The sequence below is a fragment of the Eubalaena glacialis genome, chromosome 9, assembly GCF_028564815.1.
Source record: "Eubalaena glacialis isolate mEubGla1 chromosome 9, mEubGla1.1.hap2.+ XY, whole genome shotgun sequence".
Taxonomy (NCBI): domain Eukaryota; kingdom Metazoa; phylum Chordata; class Mammalia; order Artiodactyla; family Balaenidae; genus Eubalaena; species Eubalaena glacialis.
This window is the reverse complement of record NC_083724.1, coordinates 54,009,395-54,032,593: the sequence shown is the minus strand read 5'-3', so window position 1 is coordinate 54,032,593 and position 23,199 is coordinate 54,009,395. Positions and strand designations below refer to the sequence as shown.

Here is a 23,199-nt window from a genome sequence, read left to right as displayed (position 1 = left end):
GCGGCTGAGAGTTGTGTCGCGCCCTGGGAGATCCCTCCATCCCCTCCAGATCTTACTCCAGGCCAAGACGGTGCCATCGGTATACACAGCCCACGTCTGGCCACTTACACGTCCTTCCTCAGAGACCTTACCCACCGTGCTCTGGGAGAGCGGGAGACACTACGGAAGGCGCAAAGCATAAATCCAGGAGTGGCGAGGCGAAAAGTACAGGCGATACTGGAAAAGCAGAGAATCGGGTGGAATGTCTGACATACAAGGGAGAGTTGCGCGTTGGAAGATGAAGTTGGGAAGGTCCTGGGGCCAGGTTGTGGAAGACTACCTTTCCCACGGTAAGAAGTCTGGTCGCTATCGGGTAGGCAATGAGAAGTTACTGAAAGTTCTTAAGTAACCACTGACAAGAGGGGGATCCATGAATCAGAGGCAGGAGGAGAAGCAGGCAGCATGCAGCCGTCCAGGCACGGCCAGCGACGATGGTAAGGACCTGATGCAGACAGCGGGTGAGGACCCGGAAGTGGTGGAGGGCCTGGGAGAAATGCTGAGGAAACTCTGTATGTAAGGGCGTGTTAGGAATAAGGCACAGAGTTGGGACCACTTTTCTCCCAACACATTGGGGACCCTGAGTTGATGACGGTGTTAACCAAGGGGATACCGAAGCTGAAATAGACCATGTTGTCTCAGAATGTGTGATAGTGAAGAGCATTCTGTAGACATGTTACAGGACATACTGCAAATACTCTGGAGAGAGACGTGGGCATGGTTCTATGATCTGACACTAACGGAGATTACACCTCATCGGGGAAGGAAGGCTCTGATCAAAGGAAATTCCAACAGAATGCTTTCGAATGATTCTGATAAGGAGTAAGTGGGGACAGACCTACACGGCTCAGCAATCTGACTGAAAAAAAGTACAAACACAACAAAAAAGCATATTAAATGATGGTACGGATTTGGCTTTCAAAATGTATGTTACTACAAATCAATTTTAAAAAGACAGTGTGAACACTGGTGTGATTAGCCCATCTTGGATGGAAGACTCAGGATGATGATAACTGAGGGAAAGCCTTCAACATCATAAATACCTAAATACGCTTCAGGTAAAGCACTTTGGAGAGATAATATTGGAATAAGAAAAGGCAACTTTTTAAAGTAAGAGCCCATCCCTTCTGGAATATGGGTTGACTATATGTGGGCCTTTAAGACAGTAGCTCAGTCTTACTCAAAACGAGGGAAATGCTACAAATGACTTTCCATCTGTATATAGGAATTTGTGTACAGGAATTAAACAAGTCCACTTAGTCCTTAGGTTTGCAGTATTCCCAAGTCCTTAGAAAGGACTATAATGTAATGAGGTAAAATGCCGGCTCTCTTTTCCCAGGTAAATGCAGTGATAATGATATATATATATCTCTCTCTCATATATATGTAAATATATATAAAAATATATATAGCATATATATATATATGATATATATATATATATTTTTCCCCCCCAAAAGAGACCATAAACTCAAGATAATGTTATTATATTCCTATATAAGGGGCTCACGTGACCCCGCCTTCCCTGAATCCCCCAGGCCACCTGCCTGTTCAGTACTATCCGGGCTATCTCCTCTACCGCATGGCGAGCTAGTGGAGGTTAAGTACCATGAGTTTTTTTTACCCTCTGGCCCTCAGGGCTGGAAAGAAGGGGGGAATAATGCAATTAATATTTCCAGGATCAATGAATGATTTTCTACAATGTGGGGAGAGCTAAGATTCAGAAGAAGCTGAGGCCTTCCACCATTCCTAGGGAAGTCATCAGTGTTTCTTAAAATGAGAGGCAAGAAGAAGACAGTCTAGCCTCCGGGAAGAGAGCAGAGCCTGAAGGGCATCAGGTATCAGGGAGGAAGGAGCCGTCTGGCCACCCCTGGCTGCCCCACCGTGTGCCAGGGTCAGGCAGGTATCTCCCGCCTCCATCCTCAGAGCCGCACCTGAAGTCCAGACCCTCTGCAGACAGCGGGGCCCATGCTCGCAGTACACTCCTGCTAGTCTTCACACAACTGTCAGAGGGGGAGGAGGCGGCGATGACCTCCTCATATTCTGTTTCCAGACTCTTCGGGAACGTGAACGACGCTCAGATTTGAAAAGCGAGGCATAATAAATGTTGAACAAAAGCTACTGATAGGAGAGTCGATAGAGCATATCAAGAAGCTTCAAATGAGTTCAAGTGTCCAGTTGCAAACTAATTACATCCTGAAAGTGTGTAGATTGCTTTTGCTAATGATGTTTAAGAAATCACAGAGAACAGAAATGGAATCAGAAGACTAAATGTCCCACTTGCAAAAGGAGAAGGGAAACTCGAGACGGCTGTGCTTGATGTGGACCCTTGGTCAAAATTTAGAGGAAATTATTCAGATGCCACAGGGCTACAGAGAGAAGATAAATAACATCATTAAGGACCGGTAGGGGGTCCCTTAGAAAAAGTCATGGCAAGCTAACCTCATTTCATTCTTTCGGCAGGGTTTCTAGGTTGATGGATTGGAGAGGCCACAAACACGGTATATCTTGGTTTTAGCTTTTTTTGATAACCTTGAGAAAGGATAGATGAATGTGGGTGACATGATAGCATGGTCATGTGAGTTCACAGACGGTTCATCAACTTTAAAGATTACTGATTAATAAATTCAGGTCAACCTTAAGTGATTTTCAGGGGCATGTTATAGAAGACCTGTCCTTTGCCCTTTAGAAGTTCCTTCGCAATAGCTTATAGCAAATCTTCGGATGACAACAACTTAGGAAAACAAGTAAACGTGGTTTTGTTTTGTTTTTAAAAAAAAGACATAAAATAATCAGTGTTACATCAATAGACTAGAATGGTGGTACAAAAATCAGTAAGATGAAACTATATAAGAATAAGTCGATACAAGATAAAAAAAAAATCACAGGTTTAGCTGAAGGCCAACCTTGGCAGCATTCACGTGAGAAAAGAACTGTGTGTATGTTTTGCGGGAGAGGGAGTTTTTCAAGAAGTCGTGTTTTCAACGTGAGTTAACTCTGAGTCAAGGTTGGTGCAAAATGTTAACACGCTCTTGAGTTATGTTAACAGAATTTTGGTGTCCAGAATAAGGAGGCTCACCATCCTGCAATTAGCCGCCATCGGAATACCTCTGGAGTTCTGGGTGCTATGTTTTCAATGGGACACTAAGAAAGTAAAATGTGTCTAAGGGCGGGGCGGGGTGGGGGGGGGGGACCGGGATGGCTGGAAGTCCAGGCATCACTCAGATAGCAAGGTGAGGTGTTACAACCCGAAGGAGAATGTCCTGAGGCAGATACGTTTATGAATATTTTAAAGGACATTTCTCGGAATGAGAACAGATTGACTCTTGTCGTGTTTAGAGCTGTCCTTTGGTGTCGCGAACGGCTTCCTGACGCAGTGAGCTAACGCTGGGCATGTCCGCACAAGGTTAGATGATGGTCTGCTAGAGGCGATGCAGGAGGACACATCTGGGAAACTGGACCAGGGAGAGCTAAAACCCCTTCTAACACTAAGAATACCCCCTAGGAATCTCCCTCCTTATCCAAGTAACTATAAGCCATGTCTCTAGACTTGGAATAGCTCCACCAGACCCAGACCCTGCTTTTTCACCATCACCATCTCTTCACAGGGGCAATTTTAAAGGATACAGATGCAAATTAGGATGAATCCCTTTTCCAAGAAAAAAAAGATCTTAGGTTAAATATTATATAAAGGGAGAATATAATTTTAAAAGCCTTCTACATAAGCATGCTTAACAAATCAAAACAAAGCCTTCCAATAATACTTCATATCAAGTTTTCTATTTGGAGAAATAAAATAGTGGGAACAGTAACAACAGATCAGTGCTACCTCTAGTAGAGATTACCGCAGAAAAATTTTACATTTGTGAATCACACAGAATTATTGGCTCTCGGTGGGGGGAAGAGGGGGTCACATTTTTTAAAAGCATCCCCCTAAAAAAAATTAGGACTGGCGCTGAAAACGAAGGCAATAAATAGACACAAATTATCCTAGTTCTTTTTAAACAATAAAAATACATCTGTCCCAGAATCATGCAAGAACTTTGAAAAAAAAAAAAAACTGTCTCATAAGAGCTAATTAATTCTTATGTATCAGTTAAATATAGATGGAAGTTCTTATTTAATACACTGCTAATGTACACGACTGTCAGAGCTGTAACATTTGACTGAGGTGATGGGAAGGAGGTTAGTCCAGGTGGTACTTCTTTCACAGGTAGGTTGAGTTACTATATTAGTCACTGACTTTACTGGTGCAAAAATCTCAACACATGGAGAAGTACATTTCTCAGCAGCATTTTCTAAAACCAACCAAAAATATGATGTATCTAATTAAGGCCCTCCTAATCTGAGTACCTCCTACTTGAGCACCAAATTTGGTAAGAGACATAAAAAACATAAACTGAGTAAGTGCTTTTTTTCTAGAGGATCACTAACACGAAATATACATGGAACATGTAGCAGTGGAGAATTTAGAACATACTTCCCAGAAGTACCTAAACGTGGGCAGTAATAGAATGGGCCTTACCAGGGTACTTTAAGGAAAAGTAAAACAAATAAATAAAACCAGAGAAAGGGGGAAAACAAACAAACGATTCAGTGCCCGCAGGTTGAAATATTTAAATAGCCTCTCCCTATAGTACAAGCAAAGACATGCTCAGTCATCATTCCCAGTGAAACTGTGTTTTCTGGTTTTGGAAATAACAACACGAAAACCGTATGAGCAAGGACATTTTCTTTATAGTGCTCAGAGCTCCATTCGTCTACCTGATTTGCTATAAATTGTCTGAAAGGCTGATTATTAATAATTAAACTGTTCAAAGAGCTCTATGAACTCATCAAACCTTCCTAACGCCTCTAGAGGCAGGTACAGTAATCATTCCATTTTGTGGACTCGGAAACTGAGGATCAGGGAGGTTAAGTAAATTGCCCAGCTGCCCCACACGTAGTAAATGGTAGAGACAGGATTCAAATGCAGGTAGTTAAACCAAGACAAGACCTGAAGCTACTGTGCTATGCTCAGCTGAGGTTAAAGAGACCTAACTTCAGACTACTCTGTATTTGGGGGTGGGTTCTGGAAAAGTCATCAGCCCATAGCCCTGTGCGCCACGAAATCACAAACCTAAAAGGCTATGGAGCCATCAGGTGATATAAAGGAGTGAAGTGGGCCAGGTGCGAAAAACACGATGATAAATGGCAACTGACACTCCATATTGGAGGGACAATGGTGACCGATGGGGATGGTGGCCGCCTAGAGCAGACAGTCTGCAACGGGTTGGGGTGTGGGTTCCACTCCTACTGTTACCTTGGGGAAGGCTAGGTAGAGTGCTGCCAGATTTTTCAAAAAAGGGGGGGAGGGGGGAAACCCTGACGTTTTTATAAGAACTTTCTCCAGCTTTATGTGTTTGCTTAAAAAAAAAACGAGAAACATGAAATAAAACCATCTGTTGGCAGTACGTGGTCCACTGGCTGGTGACTTCTTTTACACCATTAAAGGAGGAGACAGCCACCACCTGGCATAAAAGGCCTCGCTTCCAAATCTCCAAGGACTTTCTTGGCTCTTCTCAATGTTACAGCAGCCCTAGGCTCACTCAGCAGGTAATGAACACAATGCCTGTTAGATATCAAGGCACACCTGGTCAAAGCCACAGACATTTTCACTCTCCCGGGACAAAGGCAAGAAGTTAGAGGTATGTGCAGAGTGATACTCTCTGCTTATTTTTCTCTATACCAAGGGCTGATAAAATAAGGTGTAACTGTCCAACCTGGCTTCCTGGAAACTACTCCTGCTTCCAGCCAATCCACCAGTACAGCTGGGGAGGAACAGAAACGTGACAGAGAGAATTACTGACTCTGGGTTTACAAGGAAGTTTGCATGTTCATCTGGGCAAAGAATGATCTCGTGGCCAAATTTTCCTTCCTAGATTACTGTCATTCCCCTGTGTCAATGAACAGCTTATCCAAACCTAATGTAATGGGGCTGCCCTTTGTGGCCACTTTAGAATTCTCAAAGGGAATGACTTAAAAAAAAAAAAAAAAGGAAAATAATAGTGAAAATAGTAAGCAGGGAACCTGAGAGAGCTGGTAGGTAGAGAGGAGCAAGAAATTCTGACCCTTCCACACGCATCTGCTCCTATGTCCCTTTCACCATTTTTGAAGTCTTTATATTTTCTCTAAGGAGCTATCAGTAAAACCCCATGGTTGAAAGTTTCTTGCTTTTTATACTACTTAATCTTCACGATGAGGTTTTCTTCCTCGTATGAAGACACGCAACTAAAATTACCATGAAGAACTAAAAGCACAACTTAAGCTATTTGTAGTAAACAATTCCAGTTATATAGAGCAACGCCAGTTAATGTCAAGAATTTTTGGTAACGAAAAATTGATTCACGCCACTACGTAACTTAGAGGAAAAAAAATTTCAATTTTTCAACTGAAATGAGATGTCATCTTCCTATTAAAACTGCATCACGTGATTACCGAGTAGAAATCAAATCAACTAACCAAAATGTAGCCTAACTAGTTTATCGACTATATAGGGCTGCCTGACACCCTAGAACATCTTTACTTCGGTTTTCAAATAATTGTTTATTGTTTAAAAATGGCCTGGGGATAGTGTCCAGTACAGATTTCTCAAAGTTCACATTCAAAAGTTCCATGAAAAAGAGGGAATTTGCTGAAAAACCATCCTGTCTAGGTAAGGTTATGAGAAAGAGGGAGATGGCTTGAACAAGTGCTCAAGGAAAGAAGGAACGGTATTTTTGATGGAAGCATCAGTTTGGCTTAAAACAAAGTCCTAGCATGAATATTTACCTTAAATATGTGATAGGACTCTTTTTCTCCTCTAACACCTCAATCCAAAGGTATAATTTCACTCTCTTTCCAATCCTTCCACATCAGTGATGGTATTTTGGAAATCCTTAAGAACCCTTCTCCAGCTTAGGTTTTTTTTTTTTTTCTTTTATTTTGTCATCTAAACTCCTATTTCCAAATACCTTAAATAACACCTGGTAAAATATCACACAAAATATCAAGAGCAGCCTCTCTGAATACAGTACAAGTTTACTGATACCTCTGGAGCAAAAACCATCAAACAGGAGGTAGAAAGGGCCTGGAACCCAGTATACACCTTAATAAATCTTGCTCTAAGGCAGCGTTACCTGTGGTCTTGATGAAGATGATGGAGGTGAAGGAATGAAACGCTCACCTGTCTTTGTAGTTTATCACAGTATCAATGATAGCGTTCATCTGCTTTGTCAGTTTAGGGGGATTTGGTGACAGTTTCTCAGCTGGAGGGCGACCTCTCCTCTTCTTGGCCTTTTCCACATCTTCTTTTGCAGGATCTTTATCCACATTTCTTCGTCTTTTTCGCTTCTTAAGCCGTACTTCCTCTTCCATTTCTTCCAAATTGCCGTCTTCAATGGCCTGTTAATAGGGAATGAAGGAGAAAAATTCAAGACAAGAGAATACCGAAAAGAAAACAATTTACATAAGTAGAATAAAATGAAACTAACAACAAAAAAAAAGAAAGTAAAAGTTAACAGTAATCAGTGAAGTAAGAAGAAAAAATAGAAGACCACCATATTGGATAAATGCATCTTTAACCCAAGTCTATTTCATGAGCAAAATATGTGAAGGCCTGAAACACTAATAGCAAAGAATGTGACAAATATGAAAAGATCTATATATTTAAGTGTTTGAAGATAACTAAAACCAAATGACATTTCAGCTCAATATAAGAAAAAGACCTTTATTGTCTCATTACTGTAGAAGGTAAAAGGTAAACCAAAAAAAGGGGTGAGTGAAGAAAAAATTTCCCTAAGACTACATCCTTACAATCATATAAGCTTTGATCTTCTCTTCTTTGAGGTTTAACATCAATTTATTCGTGATTCACAAAAAATCAAAATTCCATCCAGATTTTCTTCTAACGTAGCAATTAGTAAACAAGGAAACGGGAAGTACAAAGCCACATTCCTGGGTAAACGCACTTAAATCATCCAGATCAAGAACACACACACAAACAAAAAACACTTTTTTCCAATTACCTGCAAACGCTTGCTTTAAACCAGAGCCAGCAGCACTAATGCAGAGAGATAATAAAATAGCTATAAAAACAACCAGGTATAAAAAGAAACCTGTTCATAAATGGCTAAAAGATCCATGTGACAGACCCAGAAGTTTAAACTTTTTTTTCCCCCTAGTAAATCTCAAAACTTAAGAAGAATAAAGGGAAAAAAAGACAAAAACAAAAACTGCAAAGAAAAAAACAACAATAGATAAGAGAAAATTTGACCATGGAAAAGAAGATTTTTACAAAGACCTTGAAATTACATTTCGAGATTGGTTTCTTACACAAAATAACTGATGTTATTTGTTCCTCCTGCCCCTCAATATTGCCTCCAGTATGTCTCGTGGCTGAAAAGAGCTCTAATCATCAGGCAATTACCTTCATTTCTCCACAGCACCAAACATGGCTAATATTTATGATCATGTGAGTATAACAATCAATATAAAGAGTGATTACAGCTCAGACATAATTTCTTTCACTTATTGTACAATGCCTTCTGAAAAAGAAAGGTTTTGTGAAGAAAACCTGGTGCAGAACACAAAACAACCTGGCATGTTAAAAATGCCAGTGGGATTAAAAAAAAAAAAAAAAAAAAAAGGTTTTCTATGCATCTTCCAACGTGCAACCCCAGAGAAGCAACATGCACACAGACAGAATCCTAAAGGGACAGTCTGAGCCTAGGCCTTAATAATCAAAAGACAATTTCCATCACGATCCTACAGTGTTCAGATGATAACCACTATGAAGGAGGCAAGGTCTGATGGGTTATGAGGAAAAAGAAAAAAGAAAAAAGAAAAAAAAAGCTCCACGTTATTTCATTAATATTCATTTGCCTAAAAGCAGGACACCCACTATACAGGTAAACACGCTGCAGCTAAAGCGAAGATCAAGAAAAGGAAATTGTCCCGCAAATCTTGGAGGCTGAACATGCTAATAATAAATACAGCATGCAAGGCTGTCAACAGTTAATGGTACTGCTCTCCTCAAGCACCCAGTTACACACAGAAATACGGAGAACACCGGCTTTTGATGTGTTACACACCTACACATGCCTGGGATGTAGTTCTACTGAATCTTCAAGACGGCAACGAAAAAGGATATTTACCTTACCACTATCAGCAGGCCGGCTATCGGAAATCACAGTTAGTGGGGATAAAATTAACAAGCCAGCAAAGCAGCGAGCTGCTAGTCTCTTCATCAGCTGATCAGGAAAAAAAAGAGAGCTGGGGAAAGGCTATGTTTTCATATACAAGTAATTTTATTTTACTGAAAATTTAATACTGAAAGGATTGTGGATACTCAAATCTGCTGTTTCATTCTACCCACTACAAGGCCCGAAGCCTTCCTCCTTCAGCCTGTTTTAATATTGACAACTACTTATCATATTTTTTTCCCCCTTATTATTCCAGGCAGCAGAATTAGAGATTTTAGCTCAGGTGGTTTCTTATTCTTACTTGCATTTGAACAATTAAGCCAATAAGAAAACAAATTAATATTCAAATTTATTTTTAAAAAATTAAAACCAGGTATGCTTTTATATTTTTTATTTTTGTATTTTAAAGCTCATTTTAGTGCCTTGAAAAAAATAGGCTGCATGATTTTGGAGCAGTCTAAGATGATTTTTTTTTTTTTTTTTGGATAAAAGACTTTTTCATTAAATGCATGTAAGTAAAAGCAATGTGCATGTTCTCAAATATTTTAATACAGTATGTTATTCTCTTTAAAGAAAATCCCGAACAACTGTGACACTTCACTTTCAGTTTCATGCTGTAAAATTTTTCATTGTTTTTCTTTTCTGTGGGATAAATGATGAGGGGGAAGTTGTGAAAAGAATATTTCTACTTTACCTCCTCCCCCCTTAATTTTGCAGAAAAGGAACAAAGCATAAGCTTGTGATATTTGGACTTTTCAATCTCTAAATCTGGGAGTACCTAAGAAGCGAAAACAAATTAAACTGCAAAAAGAACCAGTGAAACGATTTTTATTACAATTGCTAATACGTGCAGATTCTTAGTAAATTTAGGTTTTGGAATCATAAGGAAACACACAAAGTACTGACCATTATTCCCCTTAAATTAAGGTTTTATGCAGGAATGCAGAGAACTACAAAACATCTTCCCTCCTCCCCCAAAGACCCCAAACACATCCATATGCAGTGCTTTATGTTCAGGGATTTCTAAGGGTCTTTTTCTAATGGAAATCAATTCACTAAATATTTCCCCGTGCTTTTCGCACTTCGAGTGGAGTAAGATTACTCCTGCCTGTAAGTAAAATTATGCATGGAAAATTTTAAACTATTCTCCTCTTTAAAAAATTATTTATTCAACTGGCTTCACTGACACCACTCAGGGCTAGGGGCGAGTGACACACACACAAAACTTGCTACACAATGCTCAAGTACTACCCCACAAAGAATTCCCTTCCAAACCTTTTACCAGCACAATATTGAAATAAATCACAGAAGCAAACCCCCAGTTTCCGACTGGTGACGTGTTGCGCAAGAGTGCGAGCCCTAATTCAACATACAGACGGCTCCCATGCTGAACTGCCTCTAGATTTAATGAAGTGAATAGGAAGGAAGTCGGGGGAAAAAAAGTGTACAAATAAGAAATTAACACTTTCCTTCCCTACCCAAACGGTGAGACACAACTACAGCGAAGTTTGGTGAGGCACTTCTTCCCTTAAAGGCACATGGCACCCATTTGGCTCCCGATGCCACTAAGGAAAAAACCCTTCTGGTGATAAAAATCCCCAGCCAAGTTAAAATAGTTAAGCATATTTCAGCCTGCGTTTTTTCCTGAATGAAGCAGGGAATTACTCCTTCCTCCACTGGATGGCAACCTTCTCCACTCCCCCCACCCCCCTTTTCTCTTTCTCTTTCAATTTTTTTTTTTTTTAAAGAATACATGATCATGACACAGGATGTGCAAGGATGAGATACACAGTGGCTCTTTCCCCAATGAGTTAAGAAAGCAGTGTGCGTGTGTGTGTGTGTGTGTGTATAGGTTCTGATAACAAAATGCAGGAGACGGTCGTGCAGGATTAGCTGTTTTAAAGGAAACACTTTGCAGCTCACAGAGCACACAGCAGACCCCGGAATCAGCTGCACATGGGTCCAGCCGTGCCCCTCTGTTATCCTGACACACACTACATCTTCTAGTGAAAGATGAACAGTCCAGAAAGTGTGCATTATCTTTGCTCTTCTCAACCTGTGGTATAGTGGGGTGCTATTATATGTAACTCCACAATACCAGGCAGCAGCAGAACGGATCCATGACTATGAATAGGTAAACAGGGACAAGCAAACAAAAGCCACAAGCCAACTCCGGGCACATTGTTTCACTGGGGTTGTCTTTTCCACTCAGCATCTCCAAATTCACCAAGCAGTGCGGCACAGCCCTTACAGTGGAACAGACCATCTTAAGAAAAAATGAAAAGAGCAATTCGAGAGCAATTCTAGACAATGCATGGGGCATCTCTTGGATATGAAATGTGAAATTTAGTATTCTAAATTTAAATATCTGCCCCCCTGACAAGGTCTCTCTTTCTCTCTCTCCTCCCTCCCCCCCCCCGGGGGGTCCTCCTCCCTTAGGACTCTAATTGGATTCCAGAAGACTAGGATGCTGCTGGGGGTGAGGGTGAGGGTTACAGAATGGAGGGCTAGGCAGTAAAGACAGGATTGTTGCTAATTACACGTCAATTACAGCGCTTCCTGCCGACCACTAAACTTGATTTCAGTATTCTGGGAGACTAAACCTCCCTCAAGCCCTGCTAAGACCTGGAAGCAAATAATACAGGTAATGAACCTCCAAACAATCAGGGCAATAGCGGCAGCAACAACAACCAATAAGTGGAATTTTTAAGAAAAATTTAAGATTTCTTGTATGAGAAACTTTCTTATAATAGGAATATTTAACAACAACAAAAAATTGAACGCGGAGCTCTTGATCAAAACGCCACATCATTTTAGTCACTCGGTTTAATAAAGACTGTAGCACTTTCGGATGCAGAATTTCAGACCCACGGCTGAAACTGGACAATTGTTAAGTTTTTTATTATCATGTGCAAATAAAGGGAAGCCTCATGAAAATGGAGTCAGGAGGCCACAAGGGGGCGCCCTCACAAAGCCCCACTCCACAGTCAATTACAAGAAGAATTGTCAATTACAGAGCCCAAGAGAAGAATCATCAACAGGACAGAATCACCAGTTACAGGACCCAACCAGAACAGATGTATGGCTGACCCTTGAACAACATATGGGTTTGAACTGCACGGGTCCACTTACACACTGATTGTTTTCAATAGTAAATATTGTACTACAGCACTACATGATTTGCAGCTGGTTGAATCCCAAGTTGGGTGCAGAGGACCTGCAGGTGCAGAGGGCCGACTATAAATTATATACAGATTTTTGACTGCTGGTAAGGTCAGCGCTCCTAACCCCGGCGTTGCTCAAGGGTCAACTGTACACTGCATCTCCTATAAGAAATCTACTAACCCAGCGACTCAGCCAGTGAGAAAACATTATCACTCTGAACTTTCCCTTTCCTCCATTGGAATTTTATTCAAAACAACCCCTCCCAACTTCCTCCTTTTTCTCCATAAAATAACGTTCCTCTCCTTTGTTTGTTGGCCTTGCCTATGGTTTTTGTTACAGCATGCTTGTCTTGAATAACAATTCTCTGCTATTCCCGAACAAGCTCATTTTTGCTGGTAAAATAATTGTTTTATTTTTGAGGTCAACAATTACCACCCCTCAAAGCAATCTGTTAAACAAGTATGCATAATATCAAATTTCCAGAGGTGAAATAAACAGGACACGAAAAGACAAATATTGTACGATTCCACTTACATGAGAAAGGAGAACAGTGGTCCCCAGAGAACAAGTGAATAGGGGTACAGGGAGTGACTGATTTATGAGTACAGAACTTCAGTTTGAGATGATGAAAAAGTTCTGGAGTGGAGAATGGTGATGGGTGCACAACAATTGTGCTTAAATATAAACTTAGAATGGTTAAAATGGTAAATTTTATGTTATGTGTTTTTTACCCCAATAAAAAAGTCCCCGAAAAAGAAACCAAATTCAATATCAAGGAAAAATCCCCAACAACTGCAGGTTCATACGCATTCCTAACACCTCAACACACAATGCTAGTGAAGTCTTGCTAGCTTTCCTTCCAAACTCAAACCTTACAGTATTTCAACAAGAAGCACGTTTGGTCTTGTCCTGGCCAATGACTAGAAGCCTTTTCAAAAATCCTCAATTATTCACTCATTCAATGTTGTTAAGGAAATATCCATGATGTAAGGAAATACCTGTACACAGACTTTATACTGTTGTTAACAAATGCCTCAAATACTCAAGAAATGAAACTGCTTAATCTGAAGGCTAAGGATTTTAGCACAGTTTAAAAAATTATTTTTTTCCTCTGGGGTGCAATTAACTGATGATAATTTAAAAGACCCTCATTTCTTATTTCACTCATTTGTCAGGCAACTCGGATACCAGCTCTCCCTGAGTTGGGGACTGAAATGTACAATGCTGGCCATTAAGGGAAAGCACATGGAGCCTCAGTTTAACTGAATTTCTGGTACTGAGAGCTTTTCAGTTTCTTGTTTGACAACTTTAGATCACTTTTGCAAAAATGACCCAAGGCTCTTTCTTTCCTCACTAATGGCATAAGGAAGCCACATAAGGACACCTGGAGGAGGAGGGGAAAAGGGGAACCACACTTTATACAGTTGAGACAAGGTAAATTAGCACATATTTCAGGTAAAAGAAATTTGAGGTTGGGAAGAGGAAAAAGTATAGGGACTATAAAAACTATTTCAGCCACAAGACCAACTATGGACCTTTTGGGCAGTATTAAGCATAATACTCTATCCAGAGAATGACTTAGATTTAGTGGAGGGTGGCCCCCCCAAACCTTTGGTCCCGTAGACCCTACCACATTACAAACCTAATGTATTAACACCTCTGTTCTTACGAGTTAGGCACGTGCTATGCTCCAGCACCCTTGGTGAAATCAACCACAGAACCCAAGAGAGAACTTGGGAGCCTGCAGGAAGTTTAGAGCAACAACGGAGAATTAAAAGAAATACACTTCTGCTTTCTTACCCTGAGACCATACATCCAGTTACTCTCGACTCCTAAGAGCCAGAACTCCACCTGCTTGTTTCTAGATCAGGGCTTCTCTGGGGGGCCTGGGCCACCTGTGTACTTTGAGGGTCTCAGGATACTAAAAAAATGAAGACATGCCAAAAGAAGGTAACAGATTGCCGTATAATGTCAATGCTTACAAACAATAACTTAATGCTTCTGAGACAGATAGGTAAAACACAATGATTAGGAGTATAACCTCATTTGGAGATGATGACAAATGGCGAAGCGCAAGTCCTGGAGCCAAATAAACAGTGCTCTTCTGGGCTTCCCCGTGACAGGCCGTCCAGGAGGAATGGAGCCCTCACCCAGGCTTACAGGCCACCAGCACAAGACCAATTCTCTCATCTGTAAACCCACCATGGTTAAAGCATCAAACTCAAATGAGACAGGGGTTAAGAGCAGGTGCTTGTTCTGCTCGAGGCAGATGTAAAGAAGGCCTCCAAGAGCCAGGTTACAAGGGAGGAGGCCACGTAAGTAAAGCAACACAAGAAATCAACAGCACAGTAATTTGAGGCCATTTCATAGAGGAAGGAAAGCACATCAATTTCAATACATCTTTAGATACATGGCATCATGAATCCTTCTACTACTACCACCATCACCACTGACAGCAAGAGTAGCAGCTAACACACCATTCACCACGTTGCCAGGCACTCCGTGCTCTATATACGTTTGCTCATTTAGTCCTCACAACTACCCTATGAGATCCTGTTATCCTCCTCGTTTTACAGATGAGGAAACGGAGGCACAGAGAGACGAAGCGTACAGGATTAAGAGATACAAACTACTCTGTATAAAATAGGTAAGCAAACAAGGATACACTACATACCACAGGGAATTACAGCCATTATCTTGTAATAACTTTTAGTGGAGTACAATCTGTAAAAATACCGAATCACTATGCCGTACACCTGAAATTAATGTAAGACTGTAAATCAACTATACTTCAAATAAAAAATTAAATCAGTCACAGACCCAGGACGTGAAATCTGGAAGTTTGGCTGCATAAACCACACTCTAACTTGGTTATTCTACTTTACAGCACAAAGGATGACTCTGAATCATCAGGAAAAGGCTAAATTACGCTTAGGCTTAGGTGAATAACACAAATAAAAACATAACATGGTACATCTCAGGAAGACTTCCAGCAAAGACAGACACACATACACACACATGCGTGCACACACACACATATACACACACGTATGCAGTCCTTGTTTTGCACAGAAGTGAGGGACCATACAAATGACCATGCAAGCTGAAACCGAACAAAGTCATTCTGATAATCAATGGGAAAATTATGATCATTCCACGACACTGAAAAACTTGTATCAAAGCATTAAAAACTCTTACTGTGGGTTATGCACGTACAGGGAAATGAAAAACAGTAAAATGAGTATTTAGAACACTAATTCAAAACATTAGAAATATGACATTAAAATGGTAGAAAATATATCAAGAATATCTGGATAGCACTTGGCTTCTTTTTCTTCTCATCAAATAACTTAGGATACAGAGCAAGAGTCTTTTCTAAGCCTTGGCAAATTGCCAAGGATCAGCTTTCAACATTTTATCCTTTGCCCTTTCAATGTCCTGAAATCTCTCAGAGTTCCCTTAATGTGAAGTTTTCTCTTTTTTTTGGCTGGTGTCACTTCCTCTGGGACATCTTCATCTTTTTCATCACAACCATTTTCTTCATTATGTCGGTAAGTTCGCCTTCACTAAGCTCCTCTGGCTGAATATCTAGATTCCACTCCAAAGGCCACTTTGTGATCCTACATCTTTCTTCACTTAAGCTCTTGATATGGTTGACTTCCAAAAAAGATCTGTCTCATCAGCAGTAAACATCTGTGATCATCACAACCTCCTGCTTTAACTAATCTTTGGAACCTGGGTGCAGATTTCACAGTCATGCCCTTATGTGCCCTGGCAGCACCACCAAGCCCACTCAACAATAATCAATTCATGCCCATTTCTGAAATGATGAAACCAGCCTTTACCAGCAGCAGTATGTTCTTCTCCAGTTTCCTTGTAATTATCATTTTCTTTCAATGTGGCAACTAAATTCAACACTTTGGCCTGAACACTAGGCAAACTGATTGGATTTTTTTTTTTATTATTGTTATAGTCTTCAATCCAAAGTAAATACTCAAATTCAACCATAAGTGGCTTCACGTTCCTAGTGCAATTTACACTAAAATACGTTAAGGTGACTTTAGCTTGCTTTTTATATTCATCGGGCTTTTCCAATATGATTTGTATTGTAGTTTCATGAGGACTCCTATCTTCAGCTTGATGTTGCCCTTTTCAACTCTTCTAAATACATCCAATTTCACTTCCTGTGTTGTTACTTTTTTGTCTCTTTGCTCCACTTTCACATTTGGTGGTCAATTTCCTCTCCTGATTATTTTTGTGGGTTTATCACTGGGAGATGAGGAGGCACCACAACCACATGCTTTGCTGTCTGTAAATGGACTGAACAACAGATGCTCAGTGACCAATCACCAACACACTTTGGAAGAAGTGATGTGATTGGTCACTGATCATGATATGCATCTGTTATTTATATAGTGATTTGTGGACTGAAGAGTTAGCAGCAAAGCTTATAATTTACACAGTTAGTATACCACGGTGTTATGGGCTGAATTGTGTCCCCCTGCAAAATTCTTATGTTGAGGTCCTAATCCCAAGTACCTCAGAATGTGACTGTATTTGGAGACGGGGCCTTTAAAGAGGTTAACTAAGGTAAAATGAAGTCATTAGGGCAAACCCTAATCCATTCTGACCGGTGTTCTCCTAAGAGGAGAAGTTTAGGACACAGACACACAACCCTGACAATACCTTGATCTCAAGACTTATTGCCTCCAGAACTATGAGAAGATCAATTTCTGTTGTTTAAGCCAACCAGTCTGCAGTACTTTGTTATGGTAGCCCGAGCAAACTAATACATATGATAACCGAAATTTGTCGTTGGGGGACTGATTTTCTTAACTCTATCACAGTAATGGAAATTTGTACGTGTTGCAATGGGGCAAAGAAAAGACTGCTTGTATGTCTATAAAACATCCCTTTGAATAAATGATGGCAGCCTTTATCTTTCAGGCCATCCTAGAGTGTAAAGGGAAACTGTCCTGCCCTCAGCACATCCTGCCTGGCATTTACGTTCCCAATCAGGCAACTCCTCTCTGCCCTGGTCTCACCCTGTGGGACTGGGAATGGGCCCCTGTTCTCAGGATGGGCTGTCTTTAGGCTTGTGCAGGGCCTGGCTTGAGGGTCTCTGCATAAACGCAAGTCAGAGTGACTGGCTGAGTTAGTTCACTTCCCTTAGGAATCTGAACTACAAATGTGAAAGAGCATTCCACATTGGTGTGAGACTTGAAGCTGAATGAAGGTCATGAGGTAGCACGTAGGCCTGAGATTTTATTACTATAAACCATGAACAAACAGGAAACAAACAGGATATGCAAAGAGTATACTGTGTGAAGGAGAAAGAGTAGCTGGTCCCAAGGAGGCCACAATTCCATAAACACAACACACACAAGTATCTGGTTAGGCTATATAGATACATGCATATGAACACACATACATATACGTACACACACATACACACACATTATGAGAGTGTCAGTAGAGGAATGTCTGGTTCCAGTTAAAGTTGAGAAGCCAAGTGGGAAATGTACAATAATTTCAGATTTAGATTTGCTCACATTGTATCTGTATGGTACTTCTAAGTATACACAAGGCTATTTGTCAAATATGACTGTCCTGCTTTATTTAATGCCAAGTCAATAAAGCTAAAAATGCTACACAGAATTTTGAGCCCCAGTTAGCTAAGCAATATACATATGTTGCAAACACAATTTGCAATGCAATAAACTTTAAAATGAATCTCTAGTTTTAAAGCACAAACAAACAAGTACAGAGGTAAATATGACCAGGGTTTACTAGTCAGCACACTTAGCACTATTCTGGCCTTGCACGGTTTCCGTAGCTTTATGGTATCCTAAGCCAGGACTAGCAGTTTTGCTGGGAATCCCCAGCTGAAATCAACACGGGCAGAATCAGAGATCCCAACAACTAACACATGGTCAGCAATTTGCATGGGGCAGACAAACACAGGGACGGGTTCTAATGGGCAGTGGCATTCCTATGAAGAAGACATGCCCTAAAATGCATTCCAGAAACAAAGCATCTAGAGAAATTTTACAAGGTGCACACCTGAGTAAATCTGAGGGAAGGGACTACCCAGGTGGTACAGTGGTTAAGAATCCACCTGCCAATGCAGGAGACACGGGTTCGAGCCCTGGTCTGGGAAGATCCCACATGCCGTGGAGCAACTAAGCCCGTGCGCCACAACTACTGAGCCTGCGCTCTAGAGCCCACGAGCCACAACTACTGAAGCCCGTGCGCCTAGAGCCCGTGCTCTGCAACAAAGAGAAGCCACCGCAATGAGAAGCCCGCGCACCGCAATGAAGAGTAGCCCCCGCTCGCTGCAACTAGAGAAAGCCCGCAGGCAGCAATGAAGACCCAACGCAGCAATCAATCAATCAATCAATCAAAAATTGTATAATTATATATAACTACAATTAAAAAAAAAGAAAATCTGAGGGAAGCCAGAAGGCCCCCTCAATGGACCTCCACTCAAGACTCTACCCACAGCATGGACCTTCTGTTCTCTCCACCTGCCTCTGTACCAACACCCAACTGTGTTGCCCAACATCTTGATGCCAGTTATGCTTGTTATTGGAACTACATAATTCAATTAGATATTACATAAAATTAAATATAGTTGTGAAAAGAAATAGGGTTCTTATTTCTATAAACAGTGAGTACAATCGAAGACATAAAAGACTAGTTGCTTAAAAACAAAACAAAATACTGCTGAATTTGGCAAGGACTAGACTCCTATAATTTGGGAACAGCCTGCCCTCAGTTTGCTTTGTTAGTATCAGGATTCTCCCTCAGGTGAAGGATGGGTTAATTAACTAAACGAGGGGAATCCTTCCACGATGTAAACATATATCAAATCAGCACAACGTAAACTTGACATCTTACAGTTTTGTCATTTATACTGCAATAAAGCTAAAAGTTTTTTTTTTTTTAAAGATTCTCACTCTTAAAAACAGCAATACTGGAAATCCTAAGTGATACATAATGCGTGGCACTTATGCAAGATAGACCACCGTATTCTAGTAAGCCGGCTCAGAGGAAACCCCAGCCTTACATCAAAAATGTGGCAAACAGATATACCTTACGTTTTTCATTAAAGTTTTCATCTACGTACAAGTGATGTGTCATTTTCTCACCTTAACTACTATTTTCATTGACAGACCGCCTACTGGTTCTGATTATTTCAGTCAAGGCGGCTTCTGCTGGTTTTTTTTTTTCCTTTTTGGAATAGGGGTCACAAGGAATATCCTATTAGCTTGCTTGTTCTTTTTTTGGTCATCCAGTCCTTTTCTCCCCTGCACTGAGACGCAACAGCTCCGTTCTGAGTATTTCCTACGTCGTTACGGGCTACACCCCATTGGTCAGATCTTAAATACCTCTTACATCACGTGACCGCCCTATTCGCGTTCTTAAGTTTTCCTCAGTGAATCAATTCAAGTCTCATGCCTGGAGCCTTGGGATCACCATGACCTGATCTTCCCCCTTCTGACCTGCCCTTTTTCCTGGTATGTGAACATATGGACAACAAGGATCACAAGCCCGGCCCCTCCCCGGAGCACACCAGGCTTCTTTTCGTCTTTGTGATTTCTCACGCTCCTCACCTGGAGTGTCTTTCCCAAACCCTTGTATCCATGATTGTGGTCGCTGCTTCAGTGATCCACCCTCTACTCAGGATCTTCTCCAGCTGTGAAAGGTCCTCCCCCCCCCCCCCCCCCCCCGTAGAGACCATGCGTTATTTTTCTCAGTTCCCCTACAGTATCTAGCACAGTACTGGGAGGGAAAAGTTAGGGAGTATAAATACAGTCGAACACAAACTCAACGTTTAGACAGGTTTCCCTGGGAAAACTGCTCTTAGGTATCTACCAGCTTACTGAATACTACGATTGAGTTCAAGTGTTATTTGTTCTAGATATTTCTCTGTTAACCCTCAAGTACAAAGTTATCAACTCTGGCATCAAACCCTATCTTCCCTACATCACTCTGTCGTCCTCATCCCACTTCTCACCTTCCCTTTACTATCAACTTCTACGGTCATCGATACTGACGACTCTACTTCCTGACCACACAGTAAAATCCCTTTGGCAACCAGGACACTGATATTTTTCAAAAGTTGCCCAAAGTTTCCTATATCCCATATCTATTAATCTCCTCTAAAGCCTATTTTATTTCTCTTCCATTGCTCCTTACTTAAAATCTCTCCTTCCTTTAAACGCTCCGGTCTTGGGATTTCCTACCTTTTTTCACCACATTTTCCTTCCCTTAAATAAAGATTCCCCAAGTTTTCCTCAGGCCCTCTTTTTTTTCATTCTCACTGATTGTAAATAGGCAGCCAGTTGTGGTCAGTCACCCCTTCTGAGTACACAGCAGGCATCACTAATAAGTCTGATGTCCTCATCAGCAACAGGTGAGATGTCTCTTAACGAGCATGGGAGGACTTGGTGCTGGGTAACTTCCAAACCGCTCTCATAGAGGGGCTATGAGACACACCTCCGTGTGCCGAATGCTCCCTGAGCAGCCCCTCACTCTTGATGGCCGGTACCTGTGAGGAGCCCAATCCCGTATTCTGGATGTAGAATCTTCCGTGGAGATTCAAATTGCCCCTGGCTTCAAGCGTGACCTCAAGGCACTCAGTTTCAAAAATTCTCTCTCTAGCCTGGCCTTCTCTTTGGAGTTGCCAATCAGGATTTCCAATATCCTACCAAAAGTCCCAAATTAAATCCGTCACTTTCCTTCCAACAGAACGAATGTTTCACTTCTGGATCCTTCTGTTTCATCGAAGATCAGCAGCATTCCCTACCCCCACCCCCAATTATCCTGAATTTCTATTTTAAACCTTTAAAATCATCAGTTTCCCTTCTTGCATGCCACGTCCTGTCAGTCACCGCAGTTACCTCTAAAATAGTTGATCAACAGTTGTCTCCTTGCCCTTCGTCTGGTTTTCCCTTCACAGGGTCAAATATTGTATAATGGCCTCCCTTAGGGGTCTCCCTCATCCTCTCTCTTGGGCCCTTTAAATTCATCCTTTATAATGCAAATGGTTATCTTTTCTCCATTTAAATGGAGGGACACATCACTCATTCTCAGATTTCAGAAATGTTCAGGCTTGCCATTCTTTCTGTGGAAGAGAATAAAGCCCAGATTCTTTGGTCATGCATAGCCTCCACCCTAGTTTTTCTTTTCCACTCCAGTCTCTATAAAAACTCTCAGCTCCCAACACAGGGTCACAGTAGCATGAGTCACATTTCCATGTCTCTTTGCGGTTCCCTTAGCCTGGCACCGTGCTCCCCCTCATCCCTCTTTCCTTTCCAAATCTTGCTCATCTTTTCAGAAATGGCTAAAATGCCATTTCATTCATAATACTGTACCTTGATCTCTTTCCCCTGTACTTTCACAGTATATTACAGGTACTTTTATTCACTATTTATTTAAATCTGCTTGGTGTGAGTTTTGGCTTTGTCTTAAAATATGTCTGAATCTCCTCTCGGTCTGAAATCTCTTTTGGAATTTTTTAAAAAGTCATTTAAATAAAAATAGCCTCCCAAGGCATTTAGATTGATGCCTTGCTTACCAGTGGGACCCCAAAATCTTGCTGAAATAAAATTAAGTCTTTATTGTTTACTCTTTTTCCTTCTCAAAAATGACAGGGTTTACCAGGGAAGTACATTCTAAGGTCTGGCTTAAAAGATTACCGTTCAAGGAAAGGCTACAGGATTATACAGCGAATTAAACTAAGCCAGATAAATGGGGCAAAATGAAGATTTTTGCGTTTTGTTTGCCCTGCTGCAGCCCACCTCTTTAAACTGCCTCTATTTTAACTGGTAATTATACAATCTTCTGCCTTGCTCCAGCTTTGGGAGTTAAATGGTTTAAATAAGATATCCAACCCCACTGGCAGAAAGGACCCTCTAAGCGGGACAAGCCATGAAGATCAACACCTCTCACTCAGCTCAGAGGCAGAGCTGTGTGGGCAACTCAAGTGAACAGGTAAGGAAGAGAAAGGGAGGGGCCCTGGCCCCCCTAGAAACAAGGCAACAAGAAGGGTAGAGAAACTGACCTGAGTCCCCAAAAGCCCCGAGCCCGCTGCTGGGTAGAAGGAAGTCCACAAAGGAGGCCTTTCTCGAGGAGTGGTGGGGCTAACAGCCTTCACCAGGTGTGTCTTAATCCCGTCCAGGAGGCTGTCTTGACATTCTCGAGCAGAGCAGCGGGTCCTCCCAGGGTCATCAAGAGATTCACCTGTTGCTGATCTGACCTGAGCTCCTGCACCTTTTCAGTCAGCGCCCGAAATAGCAGGCCAGGAGGAGGTAGATTGAGTGGGTAAAAGGGGCTGTGAACTGGGATGTGATTTGTCTTTTACCAAGCCCCATACTCCCACAGACTTGCCCTGATGTGCATTTCCAAAATCTAAAAGGCAATACAGTCAGCATTCAATATTTAAAAACAAACTAAATGCTAAATCCCAAAACCATCTTCCAGGCCTATGAGGCTTAGTGCCTCATCTGTAAAATGGGAGAAATAATACCTAGTCCAAGTCTGTAAGGGGATTAAGGTGCGATGTGTATTTACAGCACTCAGCCTAGCACTGTCTGGCACAGAGAAGGGAGAGGATGTACAGGAACTGAGAGAAAGGGTCTGATTTGGCTCAAGAAAAGTTCTGAAAATTCTATGGGAATAAACTTGGATTAAGAACTCAGTCCTAGGGAGGGGTAGGGTGTGATGTGAACTGACTTAATGACAGTAAAAAAACACCAACTGTGTAACAGGA

General features: G+C 41.3%; 1 protein-coding gene across 7 annotated transcripts in view; it reads right to left on the bottom strand.

Annotated features, from left to right (window-relative positions):
* The window catches only part of SMARCA2 (SWI/SNF related, matrix associated, actin dependent regulator of chromatin, subfamily a, member 2), a 191,005-nt gene that overhangs the window by 26,311 nt on the left and 141,495 nt on the right, over positions 1-23,199 (bottom strand). For all 7 annotated transcript variants that reach the window (XM_061200381.1, XM_061200378.1, XM_061200379.1 and 4 more), the window contains one exon: positions 7,241-7,458. In XM_061200381.1, coding sequence (XP_061056364.1) covers positions 7,241-7,458 — 218 coding nt within the window. The remainder of the gene's footprint in view (positions 1-7,240; positions 7,459-23,199) is intronic.